This window comes from Delphinapterus leucas, chromosome 17, assembly GCF_059928025.1.
Source record: "Delphinapterus leucas isolate spDelLeu-1000000601 "Yukka" chromosome 17, BTC_Dleu_Yukka2, whole genome shotgun sequence".
NCBI classification, from domain to species: Eukaryota; Metazoa; Chordata; class Mammalia; order Artiodactyla; family Monodontidae; genus Delphinapterus; species Delphinapterus leucas.
This window is the reverse complement of record NC_143145.1, coordinates 63,314,878-63,337,377: the sequence shown is the minus strand read 5'-3', so window position 1 is coordinate 63,337,377 and position 22,500 is coordinate 63,314,878. Positions and strand designations below refer to the sequence as shown.

General features: G+C 37.4%; 1 protein-coding gene across 1 annotated transcript in view; it reads left to right on the top strand.

Moving 5' to 3' along the window:
- Positions 1–22,500, top strand: part of STMN2 (stathmin 2) — a 53,558-nt gene that overhangs the window by 10,883 nt on the left and 20,175 nt on the right. Inside the window, exons 2-3 of the mRNA XM_022554993.3 lie at positions 18,007–18,102; positions 21,857–22,029. Coding sequence (XP_022410701.1) covers positions 18,007–18,102; positions 21,857–22,029 — 269 coding nt within the window. The remainder of the gene's footprint in view (positions 1–18,006; positions 18,103–21,856; positions 22,030–22,500) is intronic.

Here is a 22,500-nt window from a genome sequence, read left to right as displayed (position 1 = left end):
TACTGTTTTCTTGGTTATATCTCACAGTATATCTCAGGTATAGCTCAGTTATATCTCGGGGAAATAAGACCACCTAAATTACATGGTTGTTGTCAGAGAAAGAAATACTGTATAATATTACTTACATGTGGAATCTAAAAAGAATACAAATGAACGTATATGTGAAACAGAAACAGACTCAAAGACATAGAAGATAAATTTGTGGTTACCAAAGGGAAGAGGGAAGGAGCAAATTAGGTGTATGGGATTAACAAATACAAACCACTATGTATAAAATAGATAAGCAATAAGGATATACTGTATAGCACAAGGAATTATAGCCTTTCTCCTAGTAACCTATGATGGAGTATAACCTGCAAAAATACTAAATCACTATGCTGCGCACTTGAAACTATTATAATATTGTAAATCAACTATACTTCAGTTTTTTAAAACATCACATGGTTGTGGAGGGGATTAAGTAAGTAATTGTTAAGCACGTTGTAATCCAAAAGAGTAATCCCCTTCCCTGACACCCTAGATGGATTACGAAAACACTAAATAAAAATATTAATTTAAAGTAAATAACTAAATTCTTATACTTTGTAAATTTCTACATATAATAACAAATCTACTGGAATTACTTGGAATTCAGGAAATAAGCATCACTCAATAATTCTTCGTGGTAGAGGGAGAACTGACGTGATATTTATGACACAGCGGCCAATATAGAACACCTCCAAGATAAATCCATTCCAGGCAATGCTAGAATTAAAAATACATTTCTTTTGCATTTATTTCTCATCTCATGTTTCCCCGTTATACTTCATATCTCATCCTCCTTCAAATACGTATATAGCTTCAACAAAACTAACCCTTCTTGCCTACCCAGTAAGGCTCATCAACATAAAATGTCACATTCAGTAGAAATAAAAACTGATTCCAGAAACATTAAAATGTAAAAGTCTTCCCTGATGTTTCTTGGAGAGCAGGAAAGGGGAAATTATATCACATACCACACACAAACACGCACGCACGCACGCACACAGAGTCTCTTGTTCCTAAAATCCTCTTAACCCATCAATTTCACCCAAATCTCACATCACTTGACCGTTTCATAATCTCTCATTTCTGTTTCTCCAGCCTCCTCCCTGCCTGGAACTCTCCTGCTCTCCTACTTCCATTTTCAACACCTATCCTTCAGCTAGATCTTTTCTTTCAGGGATAACTTCAGGTATTTCTTACCTGGGTCCATTTAGCCTTGCTACTCTCCACCCATTAGTAGATAAGTACAACAAAAATACTAGAGCCAAACATTACAAACAGAATATTCCTTAGATGACTGTAGTAAGGAAAAGGATATAGATACTTAGAGTTTAGTATTATTCTCCCAGTACTCATGAAAATAATATGTTTTCAATCAGTAGTGTTCCAGGTACCAATCAGTAAAACACTAAAATGTTACTGGAATGTCATTATTAAAATAATAAAGATATCCTGAGAAATCCAATTAGCATTCATCTGACATCTGACTTGACAAAGGCTTAAGGGAGCGTAATTCTGCTATAAAAGAGCATTACAACTATTTTGTTTTGCCTTCAAAATATCATTTCATATAAACACATGGTACATAAAGTTGGAATTATATTTATGACATAATTACAGGCATATTAATAGAAATATGTTTACATTTACAAGTATAGTCCTTTTGCAAATTAGATACTGTTGATAATAACAATCTACATATAAAAATACTCAATATTGCTCATATTTATAGGCCGTAAAATGCAGAGGATAAGATATACTCCTACTTTCTCATAAACGTGAAATAATGACAAAGGAGGAGCTTTATATGAAAGCACCCAATACAGTTTAAATCCTCAGGAGGTCATAAGATATTGCAGTGGGTAGAAGAGTTCAGCTTTAAAGAAAATGTAGACATTCTTTCATTTTAAAAAAACTGAACAAGCTTCCAAAATGCCTAACCAAAACACAATGGTAGAAAGAAAAGAACTGTGTCTCTTCTATCAACCAAAAAGTTGGTTTAAAAAAAAAAAAGCTTAGTAGTAGAACAAATAAAAGAAAATGAAATTCAGTATCTAGGATGAGAATTTTTTCTAAATTCAGCATTAACGTTGAAGAAATATTGAATTATGCTGCTTTGAAAGAACTGGATTCCACGTGCTGAAATTTTTCTTAAAATGAATTTTTTTCGAGCGTGTACAGTAGCAGTCTGTATTTGTTATGAGTTGCAGGAAACTGTATTCCAACTTATGCAAGAGAAGAATTGCAGAAAAATATAACTTGGGAGAGAATGATGAACTCTATGACCTGCTTGCATAGCTGAACAGAATAAATGCCTACCCACTTTTGCAAAGGGACGATGCTGCTGACAACAAATAGCCAACATTTTATCACTTTTGATAAATTTTAGACGTGAATGGTGAATACATAGGGTGAGGACGGTCAGCTAAAAAGTCAAATAGGGTTTCTCAGAATTGCTTCTGAAAAAGCTTTGTTCTGCTTGAGAAAAAGAGTAGCAGGCTTTGCAAGGCAGCCTCAAATCTAGCTTTGCATGATCTTTCTTCCTGTGAACTCTACAGGTTTACTGTTTAACAATGAGCTTGGGGATTAGCCACATACCTACTTGCAGCACCTTTTTGTGGTCATCATATTTCCCATCATTTATTGTCCCCTACTATGCATGAACCAGTCACATGTCACGTGTCCCTATGCCCTTTTTCCCGTTTCTTTTTTTTTTTTTTTTTTTGCGGTACGTGGGCCTCTCACTGTTGTGGCCTCTCCCGTTGCGGAGCACAGGCTCGGGACGCGCAGGCTCAGCGGCCATGGCTCACGGCCCCAGCCGCTCCGCGGCATGTGGGATCTTCCCGGACCGGGGCACGAGCCCGTGTCCCCTGCATCGGCAGGCGGACTCTCAACCACTGCGCCAACAGGGAAGCCCTTCCCATTTCATTTTTATGGCAACTCTTAGGTTTCATTATTCCCACTGGACAAAGAAGGATAGGAGAAGCCAAGGGAAGTTAAGTGACTGTCGAAGTCACACACCTTGTTCACGGCAAAGGTGGGTTTCAGATCTCAAGCCCTCTCTCTTCACTCCAGCTGCCTCACTGGGAACAGTTGTTAACTGTGTTTTGGTACAGACATTTCTTTATCTTATATGCAACTATACTGAGGGCTTCTTTTAGGCCAGAACCATGTTTCATGTACTTTGTCGCCCTCACAGCATCGTGTGGCCGGCAGTAATGATACTACTGGGTAACGTGTATTGAGTGTAGTGTGCCGAGTGCAGTGACAGCTGTCCCAAGCACCTTGAGAAGATTATCACCCCCATTTCCACAGCTGGGAAAGGAAGGCAGGGAAGGAAAGCCACATGCAGCCAGTAGGTGCTAAGGCCAGGATTTGAAACAAATCAGTCCCTGGAGCCCTCTTAGGCAACCACTATACCTACAGTCTCCCTTGGACATAAGTAGGGGCTCTGATTGTGTTCGGTAATTTGATGAGCTAAGGATGAAGAGAAGCCACAGCATTACAAGAAGAAAGATGCCACAGCATTTCACTATAGCCACGGCCTGTAGACTTCAAAAGTCACTCAAAGAATAAAGAGCAAATCAGAGAAGATTAATCTTTGCTAACAAGATCTTACATGAGTTAGCACTTAAGTTTCGCAATACATTATTTAATTCAATCTTTACAATAATATACCCATTTTGTGGATAAATAAACTCATGTTTAGAAGGTTTAATAAATTGTTACGTTTGGATAGATCCTGAGCTAGAGCCTAAGTAAGTTTTCAGCTCTTACTCATAGTTTTTTCCATTATCCCAAGGTAATATCTACTCATCTTAAGTCAGTATTGTGGCCAAAAAAGCAACAGAACATATAAATGAATGCAGAGGAAACATTCACCTGCCTCCTTTTTCTCCTTGCATAGAGAGAGGTGATTACCTGTTTTCATGAAGTTGACTTTATGCAGCATAGAGGTAGGTGGGGCTGCTTAAATTTTGCCTGGGATCCAAGCAATTACAGCTGTGCCACTAACTAGTGCCATTTTGAAACTATCACCATAGCTACAGCTATGGGATAAGGGCTAAGTGAGATAAGTAGGCCACTTCAAAGCACCCGGAAGTACCAGTCTGTAGCATAAAAGGAAGTTAGTAAATTTAGTGAAGATAATCCGTGAGCTCAATCTGGCTCCAACATCTGGACTCTTAATCCCCACTCTTAAGCTAGTCTCAATGGGAAGCCAGCTGAGCCACTGACAGATCCAGGGGGTATCATTTGGAGCTGGTGACAGCTCCTCCCTGCTCAGCCACCAGAAGATAAGCATTTATAGAACACTAATGGCTACATATAACTACATGCATGCATTAAATGAGACACCTTCTCTCGCCCTCAAAAAACTTAAATATAGTTGGGAAGAAATGATTAGCAGCGAACCCAACAGTAGAGAAATAAGGGCTAAGCTTTGTGAAACAAGCCAGGAACATGACTGTCTTTGAAAGGAGAAGAGACTCAAAGCCCTTTGCGATGGAAACCATTAAGTTTGAGTCACTTCTGTTTTTAGGGAGATGCGAACTCAGCCTTACGGAATTCCATGAGTCAACCACTGGAGACATTTCTGAATTGTCACCACATCCTCGTACACAGATCCTCTGTCCTGCTCTACACGTTATTACTTGGCCAACTTTTTGAAATTGTGAGCAATATCCCAAACCACAAGTACACTTTTTTATGAATGTATTTAGGCTGAATAAATCTAGAGAAAACAGAATGTGAAGGAAAGCCCATATTGTGCCTTTAAGTATTATGTATTACCAAGTTATGATTTTTAAAATAATATCAGCAATTTATTATGCCAAATTCAGATTCATATTTATCTATGCAGGTCAAACACTTGATACCATTTTACCTTCAGTTTTTTACTGGGAGTGTTTATGACCAAGTCTTGTAGTACTTGCTGCCACAAAGCAAGTAAGAAGCATAGGTTATTCTGATCTCACTCAACCAGTTATACCAACATGTAATCTTTCTCATATCTTAGGAATGAGTATCATGAATTCAAAAGGGGCTCCGGATGGCATCCAGAAAGCTCATATTTTATGAATCACCTATTCTGCCTAATCATAAAATGTATATTATTTATATATATTTAAAATAGATCTTCCTTGTAGTATGGGGAAAAGCTAAGTTTGCTCAAATAGTTTGACAATTTGAAATTCAAATGATGAGTTGCTTTATGAATCACATTATATATAACATTTTGTGTCTATCATGTAAATATTTATTGTGAAATACCAAGATTTGGAAAGAGGAAACAATTTACAAAGCAGAAATATGAAGAGTAAGTTTTCCTTTTCTTTAAAAATGTAATGCCTTAAAATAATTTGTTTAAAAGAAGGTAGGTAAAGAAAGCCCTTAGTGCAGAAAACACAAAAAAAATGAATCTGCATGTAATGAGGAAGTTAATTCATTTATAGACAATATTTGCTAAATTTGTAGAATCATAGAATTCCAGAGCTTGGAAATACCAACTCTCAATGAAAAAATGGTCCAGAAAAATTAAATGACTTGCTCAAGTTCTTAACAGAAAAATCTTGAGTTTTGAGAAGACCTCAAAGGTCATATAATCTAGTCACCATCTAATACTTATTTTCCTACCTGAAACATGGGGTTAATTAAGGCTTGAGCTACTATCCAAGAGCGTAGTTTAATCGCAACACATTACATAATTTTGTAAAGTAAAAGAGAAATGCCATTCTTCATGAAAATTTTGTAAATGGAGGAATTCTACAAGTAATACATGGTACGTATATATTGCCTTGGTCAGCAGAAGCAGCAAGTACCACCATTCTGGGTGCATTCCAAGAATTTTGTATGTATACGTGAGGCACTGGTCTTCACATGCAGATGAATTTGCTTCCCAACAAGGATGAAAGTGTGTGAAGCCCTCCGAAAGGCTGTTCCAAGTGCTCTGGAAGAGGAGATCAATGATCCTTAGGTTTTAGGAAAGGAAAAAAAAAAACTGCCACAATGCAAATAAATTGCTTTGTATCACCCAACATCAAAAATGCACAACCAGATCTAGAAGCAGGAGAAAGAGTCAAATATCGAAGAAAGATGATTTTTTTAAAAGCCTTTCATCACTTCCACTCATTACACCTTTCTCCCATTGCTGTTTTCCCCTCTGTCCCTGTCATCACCACCACCACACCATCTACCATCCCCAAAGTGGGGGAAGGCCTTTAAAAAACTAAGGTTATTAAGTTTGATTTCTTCATGTATAAAATGAGACTATCATTAGATTATTTAGATTATTTCTGCTGTTCCTTCCAGTTCTACAATGCTAAGGCTAGTGATTCCAATTACATTAGACAAAGTGCAGGCTTATTAATAATCTAAACATATTTATATTGATGACCTTAAAGTAACTCTTTTTGAGAAACTGTTCACCAATCCAGGTCAACCAGATTTCACTAAAGTAGAAAAACAAAATGCATAACCAAAACAAACTAAAAACCTCATAATATATTTCCTCAAAGTATGAACAAACACTCCTGATCACTCAGGTATTTTTATTTGTATCTTATAGGTTAAGCGTATTATGAAATCCACCTGTAAGAGAACATACAGTTACTTTTTTAATCTTTCTGGGTTTTTTTGTGATGTGTATTGCTTATTTCAAATAAATCAAAACCCAAATTTCAATCTCTTTATCCTTTCTGTAGCCATTTACTTTATTACAAAAAAGGCAAAATGATACTTTGGCATGCAAAGAACAATAACTTAACAAAACTACATTTATCGTAGCATGAGCATACAAAACTTTTGCATCACTGAAAATTACCGTTTCTTAGAAGAGCTTTTATTTCCAGAAGAAACAAAACGCATGTGAAAGAAAGAAAATTTAGAAATACTTTTCTTGGGCCAAGTTGTCTTTTATATTTTAATCTTGTTTGTAACAGTGATGACACAAAAGGGACTGTGGAATTCAGAAGCTCCCGATGTTTTTCTTACTTTCTTTTTACACTGCTTCTCATTCCTGGCAGAAAATTATACAAATTCAAGTTCTAGTATATGATGGGATGAATCCTATTTCAGAAAATGAGTCTTTACATGGCAAAGCTTGAGGAAGTAGCATTTGATTTCCAAAACAAAAAAGCAATTTTCATGGCATATCTACATTAACCTGAGGATTTCTTCCACGCTATTTAGCTGCCTCAAGAATGGACGCTGAAAATAATTACACAGTGGAAGCCGTAATATGAAGAGGTTTCACACTCATCTCAAAGGCTCCAGTACTCTCACATACTCGCAGAGATAATCAATGGTATCGCTCAATTTTTTTAATATCAGTGGCAATTCTAAACTTTGACAATATTTACATTTCCTATATTTTTAAATATATATTTGTTCATTCTATTCTCTTTGACACAAAGTGACTGTAGGACACATTACTTAAGTGTGACTAACAAGGTCACAAGACTTGTTTTCATTCAGGGGAAAAAATTTGCCTGACTGCTCAGTTTTTGTTCACTAAGCCAGTTACCTAAGCTTTTAATACACAGGTTTTGAATGGATGACTAAAACCAAGCTCTAATAAATATGATTTAAAAATCCAACTTTTAGAACACTATTGAGTAAATGTTACATACTGTTGCAGTTTACAAAGTTTCATTTAAGACTCTAGAATTCTTAGGTTTTGGGAAGCAAGCAAAATGCTGGCTCCTACATGAGGCTTTTGTGGCCTTTTCCTGAAATATTGTCTATTAGTCATTTATATGCCGTTCATTTCCTAAGAAAGAATTTAGAAAAACTGCTCTAAGGACAATTTGTATACTACCCAGATAAGGATTCTATTCAATGGAAACTTAATAAGTATTATTTGGCAATAACAGCGAGTTAAGTACTTCTTTTATTCGCAGTTGATGCTAGTAACTATTACAAGTAGTAAGGATTTTGTAAGACGCACTTAGAACTAAAACAACAGCATGGGGCTCTTTAAATGTGTAGAAGCTTTACACCGTTCCAAGGGAGTTGAGGTTTATGGGCAAACTTCAAGAACTATGCTTTCGACTTTTGGCAAATTTTCAGATCGGTAGAGGAATTAAATCAGCATATAACTGATAAGGCTTATCACACAAATTACTGCAGAGTCCCCGCTTAATCGGACTGTGTTTCTTCTCAGTGTTCTGTATTAATTAGCATATTCCATTATCTGAATACAGGCAACCCCATCTTGTAATGATAGAGAGGATTTTCTTTGAAATCATTGTTTGTATTCCCAGCATCTAAACCGCTGGTTAATTAATGGGGAAATTCAGCTGACCTAGTAAGTGAGATAAAGTCATGTGAATCTTATATTACAGGTTTTTTGTTTTGTACTTGTAATAAGAGTCTTGCATTTTTCATTTCTGGAAGTTCCTGCCTTCACTGAGAACATAATAAGGAATTCACCATATATGCAGTTTTATACTTCCTTATGCAACACAAAAACATGAATCATAGTCAGACTTAATTCTAAAATCCATGTGAAGGAGAAGCCAGGGCTTATTTTCTAGAGAAAGGCTACATGTTACAACAAAGTGAAAAAGGAAGCCAACATCCTCATCATCGATGACCAAAACATTTTTGATTCTAGAATTTATACCACAAATGCAACAGTCAGTCTGCATAAGAAGTATGTTTTGCTGAATTAAGAATGGATGCAAAGTATTTTTTTACTCTTCAACCAAAAACTTAAAAAATAATGGGAAGAGATTTAAATCACTTGGGTGTCACATTCAGCCATTGTGGAGACACAATTCAGAGAACATCATGGCAGCCCTCAAATGGAGGTTGCCTCCCCATCAGGAGACTGAAGGGAAGGGGAGAAAAGAGTCATTCCTCTACGAGAACTCCACTCAGCCAGATGCATGGTCTCTCTGTTCTTTCACTCTGGCTTTGTCTCATTTAAGTTCCAACCAATTTAGCTATCATCCTAGGCTTGTGACTACTACTGGTGACTTAAGAAAAACACATCCCTCGGTACCCAGAATTAGGCTTGCCAATAAAACTTGAATTGCAGACAGAATAAAGTGCTCCCATTACCCCTGTAAACCACAGCATAGTTTGGTCTCCATGTAGAACTACAAGAATTTCTTTACCAGGGGAAAGATAAAAGAACAAGACCCTGCATGATAACAGCGGAATTCTCATTAAACTCAACAGGTGCTTGACCTGGAATCAAGAGTAAGGTGAGGTCCCAAATTGATACAATTTACTGCTTTTATTACAATTTTGATCACAAGGACTGATTCATGTCACCCAATTTCTTTTCCTTGTCACAATTGTTTTTCCAAGAATCAATGGAATTGAAATTTAAGAGCCTCATATGTTTCTGTAAAATCCAATGATGGGTTGTACAGCTTTGACCTTCTTAAATGTTCCTTTATTTGATTTGATATCTATTCCTACAGAAAAAGTATGCTGCTCTGGCTGATCAAAATATTAATCTTTCAGAACCTCCCTGGTTATTATAGCTTAGGAGATCATAATCCTTGTGGGGAGATGTGAGTGGAATAAATACAAACCGAATCCATATTTATTTGGATTAGCATTACATCATCATGGCAGAAATATCTAGAACATTACTTCATATCAGTGATCTTCTGGGATGTTAAAATAGATCTTGAAAAATTTGAGATTTATTTTTCATGTAAATGTTGAATTCTCAATTACATATTCATCAAGCTAAGTTTTTTTTAGGGTCCAAATTGAAGCCAGTATAGTATGCAAATGTTTTAAATAGAATCATTTTAGTCTATTTCATCTTTCAAGAAGAAAATCACAGTGATGGAACTCCTGAAAGTATTTCTAAACGGGATGATAGATTTGACTTTTAGAAGATAATCTGACCTCAGGCTCTAGGACCTCAAAGCAATCAGACTACCAAACACAATACACACACACACACACACACACACACACACAATAACACAATACGGCCAAAATCAAGTTAAGATGAGCTGCGGGAGCTTAATTTATGACATGGATAAAGAAGGCATCAAAAAAAGAGCTTATAGGTAACAGATTCCCATCTATTTAAAGACACATAATAGGAGGCACAGAGAGAAGTCAGATCTAGGAGATCAGTGGTAGAGTGTGAGTTCAGTGTTTAATGACTCTGGGTGTAAGTCTTGAGTCTTTTTAGAATCAATTAGCAGAGTACCCTGTTTCTCCCATTATCTGTCATTTAAACCCTGGCAACAGCAACGAGGACTGCCAGGAATGTCCACAACTATCGCCCCCAGCTTGCCAGATCCTAAAGATGCCCCTACCTGGAAATGACAGCGATTTTTCCCAAAGAAAGAGGCGCTGCTTTTTTTTTTTTTTTTTGCGGTACACAGGCCTCTCACTGTTGTGGCCTCTCCCGTACGCGCAGGCTCAGCGGCCATGGCTCACGGGCCCAGCCGCTCCGCGGCATGTAGGATCTTCCCGGACCGGGGCACGAACCCGTGTCCCCTGCATCGGCAGGCAGACTCTCAACCACTGCGCCACCAGGGAAGCCCGAAAGAGGTGCTTTTAATTCACTGTTTATATAAATTGGAAAGCTTCAAATAAAAAAATGTTGTCAATGAAATCTCTTAGAAACCAATGCAAATCTACTTGCTGTAAAATCATTGCAAGGAACTTATATCCTGCATTCTGTATATCACCTAACTGTGTCCTTTACTTTCTCCCCAGAGACCTTTCAAAAGAAGAAATTTAGGTTGACTCCAAACTGAGTATCTTAGGACTTGCCAAGAAACCCCACCCCTACCCCCTACTGGACTAAAATGATCAATAATTGCAGGTAAAACATGAGAAAGGCAAGGAGGAAAATCAATGTGCTAACAGACCCTGAGCATCCCTCATCGGAGCCCCCAAAACACAAATCCATGGTCAGGCAACGAGTGCCTTGAATGACTCTGTTCTTATGGTTAACACTGCTATGTGGGAACACAGACCAGTAGCGCATCCAGAGATTATGAGACATTTTCTTCCAAAGTAGTATATTAATGACATTTTCAGAGCATTCCTTAACTGTCTTTCACATGTTAGCAGGAAGTCTAATACATATTATTTCTTTTTTATACTCTGCATTAGCCAAAACTGAGTCAAATAAAATTTTTCCCAGAATGAATAAATGGAAGATATTTTTGTGATACTACTGATTTTAAATCAAATAACAACACAGTAAGTATGAGAACTCATATTGATGGTTGTTCCCACACAAGCCAGGTGAAAAAAAAAATGAACATTTTTAAAACACTTATTTTTAATTATTCAAGCCTTTCAAAAGTAATGGAGTATATTGTCATGAATAATATAGATTATTGTCTTGTTGAAACACAAAGTGTATAAAATTAAGATGTATTTGAAATTTTGAGCAAAGGGCTTAGAGCTTGTGATATATATTTAGAAGAATGGGAGAAATAATTTTATATGTATATACATACATATGTGTGTGTGTCTATTTCATATTTTACTAAGTAAACAAAATCTCTGCTATTTTAATCTATGCCAAGATCTAATCTGATAATTAAATCTCTAGTACGGATTGTATTGTTCTCCTCAACCACTCTTTGTTCCTCGAGGGAGAAGTACAATCTCCAGATTCACACACACACAGGAAAAAGCCAAAAAAAAATTAAGAAAATTTAGGTGATTGCCTGCCAAAATATATCATCCTTAAAATAATAATCCAAATAACTGATGCAAAAGTATTTGTTTCCTAAAATACCTAGATAATTACCACTTTCTCTTTTTACCTCATTAGCTGGAATATGAGTGTGTAAGGATATATTTACTCATATAATAAAATATACATATACTCAAAGTTCCCTTTGAGAAACTGTTCCTGCGTTTTCTAGCCATCTCTGTACCAAGTAAAATCCACAAGTAAAAAAAAAGTTACATTTTCTTTCTATAAACCCCTACACTTACCTATAGCCATGCAGTCAATAAAGTTAAACAACAAATGCCAAAGAAAAAATGGGAAAGAAAAAAGTCTTGAACTCATCATTTTAAAAGTCAGTAATAATATGCATTATTTTCTAGTTAGAGACAATATGTAGATGGTGAAGGTAAGTGTAATACACCTGAGCAAATTCTTGGGGAAGTGAATAACGTTAGCAGCAAAGCGTTTAGAGTCAGGCAGACCTACATTCAAACTAAACTCCACACTTTATCATCTACTGCACATTGGGCAAGCTACACCACCTCTCTGAGTCTTTTAATTTCATCTGTAAATCTGGACTAATTATAGTACCTCTTATCGTATTGTTGAGATGATTAAATGAGAAAATACATGCAACCAGCTAGCACCATGCCTGGTACATTGTTTGTTCTCAACGAATCGCAGCTGTTGCCATTATTCATAGTTCATTGTAGCCATTTAGAAGAGTGGAAAAAATATCAGCATTCATACACCATTAGGTTAAGTGGATATTGCTATAAAATCATTATGCATCATGTGGATTGAATTTTAAATGAATTTACTAGAGAAATACACTTACCTGTAGACATTAATAGTAAATAGCAAATGCAAGTAACAATGAAAAACATTATATGGAATTACCTATCTCCTCCCACATCCTTACAAACATGCACGCTCTGCTTGGTGTTGGGTATAGTGAAAAGATGAATATATGCTGATTTCCAAAAACCAATGAAGAAAATGATTGTCAATTCAAAGTATGAAATTTCAATACTGAAATCTTAATAACATGTTTCTAATAGCACTCACATTTGCTTGGGATTTGTTTTATTGTCAATAAAAAAGTTTATTCAAGTTATATATATTTCCGTACCTCAACCCATGGTCTATTTTCTGCAAGGCCAGCTCATCCTAGATGAGCTGGACTCAGTTTTAGCAACCCTTTTTCTGGAAAGCTTCCCTTGGCTACCCATCCATTAGGATCTCTCACTCTCTTCCATCTGCCCTTGACTCCAAATTTAGGTATTCTTTTCTATCAATTCATCTTTCATAAAGTCCCCTGCATCTCCCCTTTCCTTTTCCTCTGCACTACCCTTTCCCCAAACCACACTGCATTACCTGCTGAACTTTATTCAACTGTTTCTTAACTGTGTCTCCTAGCGATGGACCTTTCCTGCATAAAACGGCCAAATAGGTCTAAGAAGAGCTTTTATCAGGTAATTCCACTTTCAAAACGTTCAATGGCTTCCTGTTCCTAGGATGACTCGTAATAGCCAAACGTTTCAACCGTGAATGGGGATGTCATTAATGTTACTAATGGGCTCAAACCAGAACGATGCAGGCAAGCCAGGACTTAACAGTGAACCAACCCATTGCCAACTCTGTGCTTTTCAAACTTTCTCACCTAAATATTCCTAAGGGTGGACTCAAAACTAAACTCTCAAATTCAAATTTCTTTTAAGTTTACACATTTAAAATTCTTGAAATTCTAACATTCTTGTATATATCCATGTTTTAATGTACACATAATGTTTTTAAGTCCCAGCAACCCTTTTACATGAGCAGAACATCTTACCCAAAATCTTGGAGCCAAATTGACCTCAAAGAAGACTTACTATCAGGACACAACTTCTAAAAACCCTTTGTAGTGTAGTCTATGAAAAAGCTGTCTCCTGAAACAGAGAAGGCCATTCGCAAAGACCTGGAATTGAATTATGCTCCCTGAAGTTGAGTTGAGTCATCCACCCTTATGTAAACTCACTGTTCCACTCACAAAAGTTTTCCATATGGTCTCTTTATAAACCCATTTCCATGTCAACAATAACAAATATACCTCCTCTCTTCTTTGCTTTCCTCAACCCTACTCAGTCTTATGACCCTGGTCCATTTGCTCTGGTTGCCATATAAAATAAAAGGTACCCAGTTAAATTTGAATTTTGCAAGAGCAAGGAATGGTTTTCAGTATGTCCCGTGCAATATTTGGATTAAAACTGAACTAGGTGTTGGTATTTTTATTTGCTAAATCTGGCAACTCTAACTGTAAAGCCATTGCTGACCACCCTCCCTACAGCCCCAGGGCTTTGAGGTTCTTCTGAATTTCTAGTACAAATCACCTACCTCTATTTGACACTTACCCTATTTTGCATGTGTTTCTATCGCTTTTTATATCCATATACTTCATTTCCCTGACTTGAAAGCTCCTTAAGAATGAGGACACATATATATCTTTTTAATTTCATAATGCCTCACAGAAACTCTTGACCATGGGTGGTGATCATAAATATTGATACTTGTCAATTGAGAGATTGATTTAAAATCAGGACTTCCCTGGTGGCGCAGTGGTTGAGAGTCCGCCTGCCGATGCAGGGGACACGGGTTCGTGCCCCGGTCCGGGAAGGTCCCACATGCCGCGGAGCGGCTGGGCCCGTGAGCCATGGCCGCTGAGCCTGCGCGTCCGGAGCCTGTGCTCCACAACGGGAGATCAGTGAGCAAAATAGCCAACAACTATTTATTAAGCAACTGCTTTCTGTTCCATTCAGAACCATGCTGTAAATTATTTCATAAATGAGTAAGATGCAACATTTGCCTTCAAAGAGTTTAGTTTAGTAAACAAAACTTAAGCATCAGAAACCAGTAGTGAATGACCTGAAACAGTATATAATCAAGTAGAACAGTGTATAATCGTGATTATGTAGTATAGCCTACTAAGGACAACAGGGGATCAATGTGGGAGTATCCCAAAGAGAGGGAAACGCTGAAGAGGGGTGATCTGAATTGGGATTCAGATCTTGGGAAGGATGTAGATGAGTGGAAACGATTAGGAAGGGTAATGCCGTCTGGGGAAAGTCTTGGGCAACTGCAGCAAGTGGAAAGGAGACCTATCTTCACAGTATGCCTTTGCTGCATGGAAACAATCAGAATTTGCTTGCGCTGTGGTTGCAACTGGTTTTACGGGGTTCCATAGGATTCAGAGCAACTATATCAGCGAAAATCCATGCAATGGCTGCTACTGGATAGAGTCGTGCCATGTAGAGCCACAGGCCATGATGTTTAAAAAACATAATCAAAGTAAGGATGCCATTAAAGAAGGCACCCACGGAGACGAGCTGGGGTTTGTCCCCAGACCACTTAAGAGAGGAAAGAACAAACATTTTTATCAGTCACAGTTATATATTACACATGGGCTCTAAATGTGTTGGTTCCTGACAACGTTTACACCTTTATCAATCTTAATTAGATCAGTGACCTTACTGAAAATTGGTGAACTTCATTTCCAGGAAACTGAGGACATGTTGAGGAATGATTTCTTCAGTAGGAATTCATTTTCTATTACAGCTTTAATCTGTTACCTCTCTATAAAATGGAAAATCTTTTTTTATTGAAGTATAGTTGATTTACAATATTGTGTTAGTTTCAGGTGTACAGAAAAGTGATTCTGTTTTATATATTTTTCTGATTATTTTCCATTATAGGTTATTACAAGATATTGAATATTCTTCCCTGTGCTATACAGTAAATCCTTGTTGCTTATCTATTTTATGCCTAGTAGTTTTTAATCTGTTAATCCCATACTCCTAATTTATCCCTGCCCCCTCCCTTTCCCCTTTGGTAACCATAAGTTTGTTTTCTATGTCTGTGAGTCTGTTTCTGTTTTAGATTAGATAGTCTGTTTCTGTTTTAGATTAGATTAGATTTCTGATATAGATTCTTTTGTATTATTCTTTAGATTCCACACATAAGAGACATCATATAATATTTATCTTTTTCTGACTTACTTCATTTAGTATGATATTCTCTATGTCCATCCAGGTTGCTGCAAATGGCAATATTTCTTTTTTATGGCTGAGTAATTTTCCATTATATATATATATATATATATATATATATATATATATATACACTCCCTACATCTTCTTAAACCGATCACTGGTGGATGGGAACTTGGGTTGCTTCCATGTCTTGGCTATTGTAAATAGTGCCGCTATGAACATTGGGGTGCATGTATCTTTCCAAATTAGAGTTTTCATCTTTTCTGGATATCCAGGAATGGGATTGCTGGATCATACGGTAGTTCTATTTCAGTTTTTTTAAGGAAACTCCATACTGTTTTCCATAGTGGCTGCACCAATTTACATCCCTACCAACAGTATAGAAAGGTTCCCTTTTCTATGAGACAGAATATCTTTTATTTTGCTTTTGGATTGCCCTTCTCTAATAAAGTTGATGTCTTTAACATGTGCTTCTAATATGTGCTTAACTTTGCAAAATATTTTGGGTAGCATTTGGCATCCTCTTACCAGAAAAAGGTACAAGCCTACAAAGCTTGCTGTTTTGGTTTTAATCAGTTCATGGAATTAAATGCATTGAACCACAAAATGCTTTTATGTGACAGATATTGTGATTCACGCTGAACATCCATGTGAAGATAGGCTTGGACCTTTATAAGTGACATAATTTTATTAACTAAATAGACACATAGGACAAAGAAATATGGTTTCAGCCTTCTAAAATTCCAAAGGCATCCAGTAAAAATCTCTCAGAATGGGTGTTGGCAGGACTATTCTGGCACAAGGCAAATTGTGTTGCTTATTTTAAGGAAATAAGCTAAATAGGGATGGAGATTCTTTTAGAGAGATGCTCTGGATGTATTAGGTTGAACCATATGCAGTATGACACTATTGGTCTTTGTGTATGGTTCAACGGTGTGCAAGCATGCCTAGCCCTCTTGGCACATTGAATCTCATTCTGAAAGTAGAGCTAGAAGAAAGCCTCTTGGCAATCTTAAGATGGATTGATTTACTACATTTTATCCAGAGATCCCAACTTTGTCACTGGCCATATATGACTTCAGCCTCTGTGGGCCATTTCATTTGCAAAATTGATGGTACAATGGGTGGACAGTTGACTAAATGATCGCTTAGAATCTTCCCAACCTAAATTTCTGTAGCTCTAAAACATCCAGATACTGAATCTGTTTCCTACTGGCTAACCAAAGATGCACCTGGCAATAATGCCCAAACCATCTTCTGCAGATTCTCGCCTTGCCAAGGTACTCCTCTTCCATGGGTTACATAACGATCAGAAGACCCTGCCAAGAGGTACATGCCCCCTGTGAGGTTCAATATGTTAGGACATCACCATTTGTTTATACTTTCTCACAAGTCAGTGCACATTATCTCTATTATTTTTCTTCCATTTTCCTTAATTTATTAATTTTGCTAATTATATAACCAACAAAGGTGAGAGGATCCCATCTCTTTATCCCCATCTGGTCACTTGTCCCGGTGATGACCAACGTGATAAGAGGCCCGCTAAGGTTTCCTAGACAGGAGGCCTCTTGAAGGACAAAGGGGAAGATGAAATGGGGGGGTGGGGGGAGTGAAGGGGGAGGAAGGTCTGAACTCCAGCAGCTGCTTGGCATCCAAACTGAGTGTGCAGAGAGGAAGAGACATCCTTATCGGATCTCAGGTCCAGGTTTTTGGTGTGTGTGGAAAGAGGGAGATAAAAAAAAGTGCACTTGGGATGAAGAGAAATAAGCAACATTGGCCCCTGCAAGATATATCGATATTTGCTTAATAACTATCCTGATGAGTTCTCTGACTCTCTCCAAATGTGTATGTGGCCATTCAGGGTCAACCAGCAAAGGACACCTCCTGAAGCTGATTTATATACAACAGACCTGCGTGCAAATGTACTGGAATGGACCTTTCTCTTTGCCCATTTTGTCTGTTTCTGCTTCCTCTGTATCTTCCTGTCTCTCCCTCCTACCCTGCTGGATCTCATTTCCTTCTACCTTCCTTTCTTTCTCTAGCTCCCTTTCTCTCACTTCTTATCTAACCTGCAACAATTTGTGTTTTATGTCCTCTGTAGTAAGGAATATGCACCCCAGAGTCCGTTTCCATCTTTCGTTCATTTATGTTTTGTGAAAGAGAGCAGTGTCCCTGGCAACATTCATTCTGCAGGAGGCTACAATTATTACTCAGGTTAAAAGAAACGTTCAGAGGAAATTCAGAAAATGATAGATACTAATCTTGAGCCTTTTGTTTCAGCCTACAAGGAAAAAATGAAGGAGCTGTCCATGCTGTCACTGATCTGCTCTTGCTTCTACCCGGAACCTCGCAACATCAACATCTATACTTACGATGGTAAGATGCCTACAGTAGAAATGCCCCTGCTGGCTGGATCAGTTGGCAAAGCTTGGATATATTTGTTTCTGTCTCAAAGTTCCTGATATAATTAAACCAATATTTTGTGGATATTACTGTTGGCCTGCCGGGTCTAGCTAATGGGTCTTATTGATTGCCGTTTGCTCAAAACAGTATGAGTTTGATGTTAATAACAGCACATTAATGTCTCTTAAGAAACATGGCTGAGTGCTTATTAGCCATCGCATCCAGCATGTCAACAACCACAATGTGTCCGAGGCTTTTCTTTGCGAATAACATGATATGCTAAGCTGTAATTAGAGATCACAGTTTGCAAGAAAATGCTTTGTAGTTAGAAAACTCAGGAGAGAAAATCAACCACCATCACAGTTTTTTAGTGTAATCTTTATAAAATCCCCATATTTTGTGTGTGCTGTCAACAACCTAATAAGTTCCAGTAGTAAAACCGACCTATGAAGCCCCAGATAAAGAGGATTTTAAAAGAAAATCCTGAAGAACTGGCATAGCTATGAACCTTATTTTGCAGTAAAACCCTTTTGATTTGATTTATCCTGATTTATACTACTTAATTTTATTACCTTCCTGGTTCTGCCAGTATCTGCATGACCTCGGGCAAGTAACTTAGATTCTTTGAGCCCAATTTAACTCTAATATCTTCCTCCCAATGGTGTTGCTGGGTTTAAATGGTTTCATGTTTAGCATAGAGCCTGGCCTCTTGTAAGCATTCAAAATGGTAGCTGACATTATCAAAAATACCATTTTTACGTAATTCAGTCCATTTAATCAAAATGTTTGGTGCAGTTACATATGTAGTAGATAAAGCTGAGGCATATCTGGCTACCTGTTTGGCTCACAACGATTTTCTTTTCCACATGTATAAGGAAATACATTAAAGGTAAGGTGAAAGGATCTATGGCAGTTAACTCCTTCTATGCCTTTAAAATATTCCAGGACTCAAAGACGTTTTTCTTTCAAACTGATTCTGTCATGGCACAAGCATCATAAATATGAATTAGCTGTTTCACAAGGAAATGTCTTTCATGCAAAAAGATTTTGGTTTCCAACCAAAACTCTCATTAGAATGCAGGTCCCACGCCTACTTCTTATAAGTTCATTCAGTCAACAAACACACTGGTCCTTCCTTCATCTGCTAAATGTGGCTGTGACTAGCAATCCAGCTATGTTTCTTCTGAGACTGTATCTCACCATGTGTTGTCACTGAGGCTCCAGTGAAGAATGCAGCTCAGGCCTCTTCTTCAAGGCACTCATGGCCTAGTAGAAGAGAATTACAACATACCGATAACCAGTAAGTGGAACTCAGTGTGATTATTTGCTAAGGCAGCATTTACTGGTAGGACACAGAAGACAGGGATGGTTTCTGCCCTCTTAGGGACTGGAGAGAAGGAAACGAAAATCAAAGGTTATATATAAGCTGAGTCTTAGAAGTCAAATAGACAATTCAACATAGCTCATTAACTGCTTCCTAAAAGAACTGGTAGAGAATTTCAAATTCCCAACGTCTGTAACCTTGTCTTCTCTTTCTATATTAGGTAATAATGTGAAGTGTTTATTGTAGACAAATATTATCACAAGAATTAATCATTATTATTTACATTTATGAACACTAAGTGCTATGGCCCGTGCTTTACATGTAGTATCCTTTATATCTTTTTTTTTGGAACACCTTTACAATTTAATTTTTTTAACAGCTGTATTGAGGTAACTTACAAATCACTGCACATATTTAATGTATATAATTTGATTAATTTGGACAAGTATCCTTCATCTTTTAATCTTCACAACAGTCTTATGAGAAAGGTGCCTTTTATCTCCATCTTTTAGTTGAGGAAATGAAAGCTTAAAGAAGTGAATTAACCTTCCCAGTATCACACCCTAGTAAGCAGGGCTTACTATTTGGATGCAAATACAGGCAGTTCTGATTTCAGTGTCTCTAACTCTATCCATTTAAAATCCCATCACCTCATCAAATAAGCGATTTTTATCTGCCTCTGTTCTCTTGAAATCCTTTTCCATAAATTTACACACTTTTTATAGAATTGTACTTAAGATATAAGTACAAATTTGGATGCCTTCAGGAAGATTTAAAATATTTTTATATTTGTGAAAAAAGCCACATCATTTTTAACATACTTACTGAATTGATTTTGTCTATATGATCTGTTAGCATTCACAGATCTAAGTAAGTAAGGTCAGTTCCTGTTCACCTGGTGTCTTACCTGACCACAAACTGAAAGTACACTAACCAGGCTGCTAAAAAAACATTAATGGAAGCTAATTTATAATTCTTCTCTGCTCTGCTCTAGTCAGAGCTAGCCTGGAGACCTGGCCAGCTTGGTTGCCACAACTTTTAAGAGACATTAATAAATTAGTGAGCCCTGTGAGGTTAGGGAGTGATGCAGTAACAAATATCTAGAAACCGTATCACTTTAGGACACTTAGGATGCTTTAGATTGGGGAAAAAATTTGAAATGGAAAATCATAACTATTTTCAAATACTATTGTGATGCACAACAGAGACTGGCCTGACTTTGGGTGGGTTCAGAGGACAAAACAAGGACTGGGGGGCCGAAATGAGAGGGGTGTAGTCTGGGGTTCAAAATAAAAAACACTCATCTAAAAGTTAGAGCTGTCCAATGAACTTTTAAAAATCAGTATATTTTACTAAGCTGTAAGTTGTGTAATTACACTAATATCCTAGCAGGTGCTAGCTATCACTCTATTTTATATTATAAATGATATTACTTTACATTATAAATTATTATTTTACATTATAATTTATTACATTATAAATTATATTATGCATTTTCAGGTTTCTGCCCATTTAATTACTATGCATATTATACAGCTATTGAGTTTAAATAGTTTTAAAATGTACAGAGTGTATAAATTAGATAAGCAGATGTTGCCCCCTCCCTCCCCTACTACAATGCCTCTTCCCCCGGTTCCTGTCTACAGCTGAGGGATGATGAAGAAGGACATTCTAAGTAGCAACAAAGTAGAAGCAAAGAGATTACCATGGTACCCTGTCTTATTGTCTTCATTAGACTATAAGCACCTTGAAGACAGGGACCCCCATCACAGTGTCCTCCCCAGAGTGGACATTACACTGCTTGATGACTCAGATCAACAGACACACTGAAGGGCAAAACAGGAACCAGCAGGATGCTTTGCACATGAGCCTTGACTGCAGCAGGTATTTCCAACCATTCAGGGAGCTACAACGGTTCCAACACAGCTCCTGTGATTTCTAACCACAGGATTAGGTGTGAGAACTGGAGGACTTTGTTATTTTCCTCATTATGTAATCTGAAAGTGTTTCCAGCTATGCTAGTTTCCAAAACAATAAATAAATCTAAATCTGTGCTCCTTGGTTTTCATATGAAGCTCATATTTATTCAAAAGGAAAATAAAGTTAGTTTAAAATCGATTCAGGCTATTTTTTTCTGGGCACGCCTACCATGATTCAACTCCCTATGGACATTATTGAATTTCCCCACACTGTAAATATTTATCCAGTTAAAATATATCTATAATTATACGAAAAAAAGAGGTCTTATATGTTCAAACAATGTAGAGTATATGATCATATGCAGCATTTTACTCATCTTTGCCAGAATAACAAGGCTACTTTTAATTGCCAGAATTCAAATTATTTTAGTAAACCCATGCCTGTGTTCTGTGTGCTTAACCTTCTCAAATATTCATCTCTCAGATATGGAAGTGAAGCAAATCAACAAACGTGCCTCCGGCCAGGCTTTTGAGCTGATCTTAAAGCCACCATCTCCTATCTCAGAAGCCCCACGAACTTTAGCTTCTCCCAAGAAGAAAGATCTGTCCCTGGAGGAGATCCAGAAGAAACTGGAGGCTGCAGAGGAAAGAAGAAAGGTAACTTTTTTCATAGGTTTTTAAATTCTGCTCTCTCTTTTCCCTGCCTTCTCTCTCTCCTCTTCTCTCCCTTCCCCTCCCCAACCCCTCTGCTTTCACACACACACACACACACACACACACACACACACACACTTCCATCAGAAGTTCCAGGAGACAATGATGCCTGAACCTGCACATGTAGGTCTTCTAGACATAGATCCAGGCTACTTCAAGTAAAAACTGCTGCTTTGAGGCTAGTTAAAACCAAAGATCTCAGGCACTGAAAGAACTTCAGTGCCCTAGTGCCCTCCCTCCATCTTGGACCCATTTTGATAAAAGCCTCCCTGCCTTAGCCTATCCTTGCTATCAAGAAAGCACAGCCTTAGGTACCGTAACTCCAGGGGTTGTGGTGGAAAGAGGTGCCCAAGTGGTGAGTCCTTGCTCTCAGACTCTGCGTCCTGCCCCAAAGCATAGTACATGGTTTTCCTC